The 10,311-nt window shown below is 42.3% G+C and overlaps 1 protein-coding gene across 1 annotated transcript; it reads right to left on the bottom strand.

Annotated features, from left to right (window-relative positions):
* Nucleotides 1-1,243: 1,243 nt before the first annotated feature.
* Nucleotides 1,244-2,191, bottom strand: LOC100755243 (olfactory receptor 1D2). Its single transcript, XM_027426138.2, has one exon. The coding sequence runs from the start codon at nucleotides 2,189-2,191 to the stop codon at nucleotides 1,244-1,246; it is 948 nt and encodes a 315-aa protein (XP_027281939.1).
* Between the last annotated feature and the right edge of the window lie 8,120 nt (nucleotides 2,192-10,311).

Below are 10,311 nucleotides of genomic sequence, written 5' to 3'. Positions count from 1 at the left end.
CTTTTCATGGATGGCTGGTTGATAATATAGGTCAGAGAGATGGAAATTTTTATTCTATGACCTTGCTGACATCAGCCTTCTCTTTTCTGTTTTGAAATCTCTTATCTGATGTTACTATAGCAACATTTTACTTAAGATATTGTGTCTTTTCAAAAGGTGTCTCCATTTGTAACCCTTTACTTTCAAGTTTTGTTGTGTATTAGTCTCTCTCTCTCTCTCTCTCTCTCTCTCTCTCTCTCTCTCTCTCTGTCCTCCCCTGTGTCTTTCTCTGTAAATCATGGCCTCATATATGGTTGGCAAGTGTTCTACCTTGAATTTCATACTCAGCTGTAGTATCTTTCTTCCTTTCATTTATTTGCTCACTTTAAAAAGATTAATTTATTTTAATTTCATGTATATGAATGTATTGCCTGCGTGTCTATCTATGCCTGGTTCCCACAAAGGCCAGAAGACTGTGTTGGATTCCCTGAAACTGGAGTTGCAGGTAGTTGTGAGTTGTCATGTGGGAATCGAACCTAGCTCCTTAGGAAGGGTCTTAAGTGTTAAGTCATTTCTCCAGCCCTAGAATTTTTATTTTTAACAGAGAGATACACATTTTTAAATCAGCATGGTAAACATTGCATTTTAACTGATGAGTTAGGTTCATTTACATGTAATTTTACCTATTTCTTACAATTGACTATGAATTCATATTCATACTTGCAAGCCAGTTTGAATGTTTTAAGAGATATTCAGCCAGTCTCAATAGAATATGCTGCTGAATAGCAGAATGACCACACCAACTGAACTTTTCTTTCTACAGTCTTAAGCCCTGCTGGCTCTGCTGATTCATCTCTAAATGATTTCCTCCAAATCACGACAGCCCAGTGACCAACATTCTAATCAGTCACTAACTAATTGCTATTTGTGTATTTGATGTATTCAAGACAACATGAGAGATGTCTTTATGTCATAACTGATTATTTCTGGATAAGGCTGAGAATGTGGCCCTATGGTCAGGTGCATTGAAAAATTCATCCCTGCAACAATATTCTAGTATTGGCATTAGTATGACCTTGCTAATTAGCAAAGCTGGTGAGATGCAAGAGATGCGGGATGTACTTACATGTCTTTCCATCACCATGTAGGTTCATTCAGAGCCAGAGATGTGTCCAAACCCTCCTGAATAACCCATAGGATGATGCTTTGCACATATTGAAGTACATATGCACTCCATTTAATTTCCCTTTTCCCAAAGCAACCCTCACGTTGACTTCTGAATTGGCTTCCTTAGAAGTCTTAGAAGTCTTCCCAGAGCCCCATGCATGTCCTTGTTCCTTAGGCTGTAGATGAAAGGGTTCATCATGGGTGTCACCACTGCATACATCACTGTGGCTACTGAGTCCTTCATGGCGTAGGTGTGCAGGGGCTGCAGATACACCATACCAAGTGTCCCATAGAAGAGGGACACCACAGCCAGGTGGGATGCACAGGTGGAAAAGGCTTTGTACTTGCTAGAAGCTGAGGGAATTCTGAGGATAGCTCTGACAATCCAGATATAGGATACAATGATGAATCCAAGAGGAGCGAGGAAGATGAAGCATCCCGTGACGATCAACACCATGTGGTTGATGTGTGTGTCAGAGCATGCAAGCCTGAGCAGGACGTACATTTCACAGAAGATGTAGTGGATTTTCCGAGACCCACAGAAGGTTACTTTGGTCATGAGGATGGTATGGATGAGGCCATAGAGGATAGATAGTGTCCAGCACAAGATAAGGAGCGAAATACAAAGCTTAGGGCTCATGGCTGTGGTATAATGGAGGGGACGACAGATGGCCACATAACGGTCATATGCCATTACAGACAGGATGAGGTTGTCCAAGGCTACCAAAGATACCAGGAAGTAGAGTTGGGTCAGACATCCTGTGTAGGAGATGGCTTTGTTCTGGGACTGAAGGTTCACCAGCATCTTGGGGATTGTATTGGTGACAAAGAAGAGATCAGTGAAGGAGAGGTTGGCCAGGAAGAAATACATGGGAGTGTGCAGGTGTGAGTCAGAGCTGATGGCCAGGATGATGAGCACATTCCCCACTACTGTGACCAGGTACATGGGCAGGAAAGTCCAAAACAGGATACCCTGATGCTCGGGAACCTCTGAGAGCCCTAGGAGTAGGAACTCAGAGTCCCCGCTTTGGTTGCCTCCATCCATTTCTCAATTTTCTGAAATATGAGCATCAAGAGATGCTTAGCAAGGCTCTTAATTTGATGGAGAATGAGCATGAGCAAAGCCAACTGCTTCCTTAATATTATAAGTATCTTAAGCTAGGTGTGATGGCTCTTGCTTAAGTAATCTTGATACTCAAGAAGCTGAGGATAATAATGTGAGCCTAGGATGCTAAAGGCAGCTTTAACAACATAACAAGGTCTTGCCACCCCATGCCTAAAAACAATCTCAGACCCAGATTGGTGCTTTGTGTTGCTAGGCAAGTACTTCAGTCATGAGCTACATCTCCAAATACACACACACACACACACACACACACACACACACACACACACACACAGACACACACACACGAAATGCAGAAAATTGTATTGAGAAGGAAAACCATCTGGAAATTTCCCCAAGGAAATACAACCTCCTTGGAATGTTTGGTGTTTATATTTTCATTCTTATCCAACTATCCTTATTTAATTTGATGGGGAAACTTACTTTAAGTTAATATTATGACTGCTATTTTTAAAATATCAAGTAACTTAATGTTTATACTTCCTTAAGTCTTCCTTCCATTTTTTTTGTTTTTGAGGCAGGATCTTATTATCTAACTCTGGCTGGCCTGAAACTCATTCTACAGACTAGGCTGGTATTAAACTCTTAGAGATCTGCCTCCTAAGTGCTGGGATTAATGGTGTGGTCCACCATGGCTGCCTCTTTTCTTTTTAAAAATTGTTTCCATCAGTTAGTATTTTCCTTTATTGATTCTGTTGATATGTAGTCTTTCCTCATCTAAAAACTACATCTTCTGTCATTTTAGAACAAATGTATTTTATTCTTTCTGTATTTATTTATTCATTTTATTCATTTATTTTGTGGCATTGGGGTTTGAGTCTAGTTCCTCATTCACGCATGCTATACAAATGCTCTACTCTGAGATGTAACCCAAGCCTCTTTCTTTTATTGTGTATAATTCATACTGTAATGGTAATACCACAATAATTAGCATATAATTTTGGTGAGTCTAATGTACCTAATGTACAAAATTCATCACACATATTAACTTTTTTTGGAATAAAAAGACAGTTTAAACTACTCATTTGAATGAACTCAATAGTTTAAAGCAAAAATATTCTAAGTAATCAGGTTAATGTTCCTTTAATAGAAAAAGTTTCTGTTTATGGAAATTGAGAAGTTAAACTACAAATAACTGATACTAATGACAGAGATGTAGTGCATCTGCCATAGGGACAGTGCCACTGTCAAGGAATCTAGCCTCCTCATAAACAGTAGGACCATTACAGTTGAAAATAGATGGGGGTGTTAAATTGACTTCCAACATGGTGATCTGGTGAGTCCATGAACGCACTTCAGGGAGACTGGGAAAAGGTGTAAATGAAGGATGGAAAGATCCTGGAAATGGTCCTAAGCATCTATTTCAGTAGATAGACAAGGACTAAGGAAGAAGATGAGGGTGTGGATGCTAGGAACAGGACTTCCCTACCACCCTGGCCCTGGAAGAGTGTCCACTGGAGTTGCAGGAACCTGGGATACAAAGGTCCCTCTCCCATGACTACAGTGTGTGTGTGTGTGTGTGTGTGTGTGTGTGTGTGTGTGTGTGTGTGTGTGTTTCTTCCCTCCTCTTCTGTTACCTCCTGCTAGAACTAAGAATCAGTCCCTTCAGTGGACGAGAGGCAGCTTCCTTGGCCCCTGTGGAATGGAGGGAGTCTTTAGCTCATTGTGGAGTGCTAAGGATTGAGGAGTCTGCTCACCATTGACTAGGCTTGAGCTCCTGGTTTCATAGAAGGAGGGGAAACTGACAGGGCCCAAGATTGCTGTCCTCATACCTTCAATGCTTTCTCCTGGCGGAGGTCACTAAGGGAAGACTGCTTCTTTCACAGACAGTTCTAGTGTTTTATCTGGGAGATTTTTTTTTGCCAAAAGAGAGCAAAAATAGATAATTCTTAATCCTTTCCCAAAGGAACTGGCTTCATTTGCATTAGAGCATGGAGAACTTGAGGCTCTATGGTGCCAAGAACAATGGAGGTTGTGGTGAAAGACAGCTGTGGGAGATTCATGCATTTGGGGTGATGCAGTCCAGACTGCAGGAAGCTAGAATGCAGAAAGACCATGAAACTCTACCAGAGCCAGGACAAGAGCATCAATAGCAGCAAATCCCTTCAAAGGATAAATTGGATTGGATTGGAGTGGATTGGATTGGATAGGATTGGTTTGGATTGGTTTGTTTTGCGACATCTTAGAGGATTGTTAAAAACAACTGTCAGTTGCAATGAGTGCAGACTGATTACCAGGGTAATCAGGAAGGAGAACAAAACCCTTGTGTTGTCACTAGCTTCAGTTCATGGTTAACCATGGACTTTAAACAGATAAGTAAATAACAACAACAAACCCAGAAGAGGAGACTGGGACCTTGAATTGCTACAGTAAGTTCCCTGAAATGTTCCCATTCTAACACAAATTATGAGGTGGCTTAAGAAGCAAGCAAGGGGCTTGGAATGAGAATCTGTGGTGGAAGAAGCCTTGCCCAGTATGTGGGACACTCTGTGTCTGATCTCCAGTCAAAACAAGGCAGTATACTGCAACTCTGGAACTGAGGATGAAGAGGCAATGGGATCATGGTAGTATGAGGCCCACCTGGTTGACATAGCAAGTTCTAGGCTAACCAGATTTACATAGAAAGTTCATTTCTCAAAAACCAAACCAACCAAACCAAAACATCTCTCTCTAGAAACAAAACCAAAAACCCAGCAATACAGACAGTCAACAAAATAAAATGAGCAAAACAAAACACAGAACAAAGCCATATCTGCCTTAATTTTTAATCCCAACACTCAAGAGACAGAGAGTGAATTTGAGTCCATCCTGGTCTACATGGTAAGTTGCAGGCCAGCCAGAGTTACACAGTGAGACCTTGTTTCAAACAACAAATTAAGAAACAAGAAAATTGACAAAAATGAAAGCCAAGATGAAACAAAACACGGAAATGTATGGTGTAGAGAAAAAAAACAAAACACTAACATCAGAATTAGCCCATGAGAACAGACTTTACTGAAAAACAAAAACAGAAACAGGGAACAAAACTGAAGACCAAATGGATCAAAGACCTCAAGATAAATCTAGCCACACTGAACCTCTTAGAATAGAAAGAAGTGGTACAGGAAACTGCTTCCTGAACATAACACCAGTAGCACAGACACTGAGATCAACAATTAATAAATGGGACCTCCTGAAACTGAGAAGCTTCTGTAAGGCAAAGGACACAGTCAGCAAGACAAACGACAGCCCACAGACTGGGAAAAGATATTCACCAACCCCACATGTGACAGAGGGCTGATCTCCAAAATATACAAAGAACTTAAGAAGCTAGTCTCCAAAACACCAAACAATCAAATTAAAAAATGGGGTACAGAACTAAATAGACAATTCTTAATAGAGGAATCTAAAATGGCTGAAAGACACATAAGAAAGTGTTCAACATCCTTAGCCATCAGGGAAAAGCAAATCAAAACAACTCTGAGATACCATCTTACTCCTGTCAGAATGGCTAAAATCAAAAACACCAATGACAGTTTATGCTGGAGAGGATGTAGAGAAAGAGGAACACTCCTCCACTGCTGGTGGGAGTGCCAACTTGTGCAGCCACTTTGGAAATCAGTATGGCGACTCCTCAAGAAAATGGGAATGAATCTACCACAAGATCCAGCAATTCCACTCCTAGGCTGGATCTTATACCTAAAAGAAGCACATTCATACAACAAAGACATCAGTTCAACGATGTATATAGCACTATCTGTAATAGCCAGAAACTGGAAGCGGTCTAGATGCCCCTCAACCGAAGAATGGATAGAGAAAATGTGGTACATTTACACAATGGAGTACTACTTAGCAGAAAAAAATGGAATCTTGAAATGTGCAGGAAAATGGATGGAACTCAAAGAAACCATTCTGAGCAAGGTAACCCAATCACAAAAAGACAAACATGATATGCACTCACTCATATGTGGATTTTAGACATAGAGTAAGGGATTAACAGCCTACAATCCACACTGTTAGAGAAACTAGTAAACAAGGAAGACCCTAAAAGAGACAAACTTTGTCCCCTGGAGAAGGTGAAAGGGTCACCATCCCCTGAGCAAATTGAGAAGATGGGAAGAGGGGGGAGGAAGCTACGAGAGTGAGAAGGGAAGAAAAGGAAGGATGCAGAGGTCATGAGGAAGCATAAAGATTGAGTCAGGTGTAGATTAGAAGAAAGGACATATGATAGGTAGGATTTCAGTGGGGGGTGGTAGGGGAGGAAGGGAGGGAGAAGGGAACTGGGATTGTCATGTAATTCAATCTTGTTTGTAATTCAAATATATAAAAACTAAAAAAAAAAAAAAAGAGCCATCTCATCTCCCAAGCCCCAGAAATACATTTTGAGATAGAATTTACTATTTTCTTTTCTATTTTCAAGACAATAAAATTTTAAAGTGGTGGTTCCATATCCATGCAAAAAAATAAAAAGAAAAAGAAAGTGCTCAACAACCTTAGCCATCAGGGAAATGCAAATCAAAACAACTTTGAGATACCATCTTGCTCCTATCAGAATTGCTGAAATAAAAAACACCAATGACAGTTTATGCTGGAGAGGATGTGGAGAAAGGGGAACACTCCTGGTGGGAGTGCAAACTCATCCAGCCACTTTAGAAATGGCAGTTCCTCTGGATAATGGGATCAGTCTACCACAAGATATAGCAATTTGACTCTTAGGCATATACCCAAAGGATGCACATTCATACAACAAGGACATCTGTTCAACTATGTTCATAACAACATTATTTGTAATAGCCAGAACCTGGAAGCAACCTAGATGCCCCTCAACTGAAGAATGGATAAAGAAAATGTGGTACATTTACACAATGGAGTACTAATCAGTGGAAAAAACAATGGAATCTTGAAATTCACAGGCAAATGGATAGAACTAGAAGAAACCATCCTGAATGAGTCACAAAAAGACAAGCATGGTATGTACTCATTCATATATGGATTTTAGACATAGAGTAAAGGATTAACAGCCTACAATCCATACCTCCACAGAAACTAGGAAACAAGGAGGACCCTAAGAGAGACACACATGGTTCCCTGGAGAAGGGAAAAAGGACAAGATCTCCTGAGCAAATTGGGAGCATGGGGGAAAGGGAGAGGGAGTTAGGAGAAAGAGAAGGGAGAGGGGGAGGGGAGAGGAGGACATGAGGGAGCAGGAAGATTGAGTCGGGGAAGAATAGAGGAGAGCAAGATAAGAGATACCAAAATATAGGGAGTGATTATAGGTTTAAAGAGAGATCTGGTACTAGGGAAATGTCCAGAGATCTACAAGGATGACCCTAACCTACAATCTAAGCAATAGTGGAGAGGCCACCTTAAATGCTCTTCTCTGATAATAAGATTGATGACTACTTTATATGCCATCCTAGAGACTTCATCTAGTAGCTGATGGAAGCAGAAGCAGACACCCACAGCTTAACACTGAGCCGAACTCCTGGAATCCTGTTTCAGAGAGGGAGGAGTGATGAGCAAAGGAGTCAAGACCAGGCTGAGGAAACCCACAGAAATAGCTGATCTGAACAAGGGGGAGCTCATGGACCCCAGACTGATAGCTGGGAAACCAGCATAAGATTGTTCCAGATCCTCTGAAAGAGGATGTTAGTTTGGAGGTCTGGTTACTCTATGGGGCCTCTGGTAGTGGATCAGTATTTATCCCCAATACACGAATGGACTTTGGGAGCCCACTCCACATAGAGGGATACTCTCTCAGCCTAGACACATGGGGGAGGGTCTAGGTCCTGCTCCAAATAATATTAAAACCTTTGACGACCCGCCATGGAAGGCCTCACCGGCCCTGGGGAGCAGAAAGGGGATGGGATAGGGAGTCTGTGGGGGGCAGGGGAGGAGAGGAGGGAGAGGAAACTGGGATTGACAAGTAAAACAATCTTTTTTTTAAAATTTAAATAAAAAAGAAAGAAAAGTCTATCCCTATTGTGGTTTGAATGAGAATGTCCTTAATAGGCTCAGCTATTTGAACAGTTGGTCCCAGTTGATAGCAGTGTCTCAGGAGGTTTAGGAGGGGAGGCCGTGGTGGAGGAAGTACATTCTTGGCATTGGAGTTTGATATTAAAAGCTTCACACCACTTCCCATTGGCTCTCTGTGCTTTGTGCTTTTTATTCATGATGTGCAAACTCAGCTTCCTGTTGCCTACCACCACGATAGACTCTTATCTTCTTTGAAACTGTGAGCTAAAACGAACTCTTTGTTTTTATCACAGCAATAGAAAAGTAACCAATATTATTCCTTATGAGAGACAGTTCACATCTTATATTGTCACTTCTGGGGTCCCATGGTTACCAGTGTGGCTGTCAACATTTAGGCAAATGTCCAGTCATCCCAAGTGTTAGTATTTCTGGGATTGGTGTGCATGCACCATCAACATTCATGCAAAATGCCTGGTCTTGCCAGGGCCTTATGGGCGTGTGCAGAGTGGCCACATAATCCAGTAATCCATGGGTATGGGTGGCTTGGCTATGTAAGCCCTCATACGCATTTGCTAAGTGAGACAATCCTGACTCACTCCCTCTCTTCCAGATAGGCCTGCTCACACCCTCTCCACTCTCCCCACTCTTTACTAATAAAACTCTTGAAGCGGGGAAAAAAACCCCCAAACACAGCTGTTGTTAACAACCCTAGTTCGTTAAAACACAAATTGCTGCTTTCTATTTGTCGAGATGATGCTAAATCACATAATTTGGAACAGACTTTTCTTCTGTCCCATAGAAGAGATGACACCACTGTTTAGAAGACCAAAGAGTTTCCTGGATTCTGTCAACTGGTAAGTGGTGGGGGTGGAATTTGATGTGCCTCACCTCTGCCTCCAAATCCCTACCCCAACTGCTCCCTCACACATCAAACAAGGGAAATAATGTTTACCTCACCTAGAGTTCTGGTGAGATGAGCACATTTCTCTAACCCTAACACGACTGGAGGAATTTTATGGAAAGGGCTAAGGAATATGTATGTTTTTGGAATACCTATTCTTAACCAGTTCAATCTCATGATATATTTCACCAAGTTTTAGCAGGAAACTATGCTTGGGTGGGAGAAATGGGAAGCAATAGGGTTTCCAGGGCCCTCTCTGTCTGAGGCCTGGCTCTGCTCCCTGCTCAAACAGAAGCTACCTCAGATCATCCTGTATCTGCAGAGGACCTGTGAGGCTGAGGTGGTGACCGGTCTGTGTCAGAGCCTGAGTTGCAAAGGCACAGGAGATAGGAGTATGGGGGAAAAACTGTTCTGGACTTCCCACACAAGCGGAGAGAGTGTCCAGGTCAGGAGGTAAGGAGTCAAATGAGGTGGGTACCCTAAGCAAGTTTTATGCCAGCACAGACCTGGGGAGTCAGGAGAGTTCTCATCCTGAAAGGCACTCAGAGAAGCCTCAGAAACCTGTAGGATGATTAAAGTAGAGTGGTGATGTTTAGGTGTCTTTATATAAGAGGTATATGGGGAAGGGTGGTCTTCTGGATCTGCCCAGACACTGCCACAGCTTTCTGCGGCCCATGTGGCTGTTCAAGGAGATCTCATAGTGTCTGAGAATGTCTTTGACCTGTGACTGCCTAAGGTCACTTGGTGATTGGATGGCAGACATTAGCTAGGAGACCAGGGCCAGGGTGCAGGCATTCTGTGCTGTGTGTTTGCTTTGTATGAGATTACCAGCAGGAAAAAATGAGAAAATTTGGAAACTGGTCAACAAAAGGAGCCCTTTCCTTTGAAGCACAGTTTATGTGCTGAGAACCAAGTCCTTTTAAGCCAACACTTGGTACTGCTGACCCCTGTACTTTGAGAAACTCCACACCGAGTCTACAAAAGTTTCAGCCCATGCTGTGGGTGTGGTTAGATGGTCTCAGAGACTCAAGCCCCCCTATTATGTGCTTGGCTGTGTGTGTGTGGAGTGTAGGTGAGCTTAAAAAGAACTCTAGGCTTGCAGAAGGAAACAGGCTTTGGCACATCCTCCCCCGTCCTTAGAGGTGTGATGGTGAGTGGAGAACACACGGTTCTGAGCTTCCTT

Source organism: Cricetulus griseus, chromosome 7, assembly GCF_003668045.3.
Source record: "Cricetulus griseus strain 17A/GY chromosome 7, alternate assembly CriGri-PICRH-1.0, whole genome shotgun sequence".
Taxonomy (NCBI): domain Eukaryota; kingdom Metazoa; phylum Chordata; class Mammalia; order Rodentia; family Cricetidae; genus Cricetulus; species Cricetulus griseus.
This window is presented reverse-complemented; position numbering and strand designations above follow the sequence as displayed.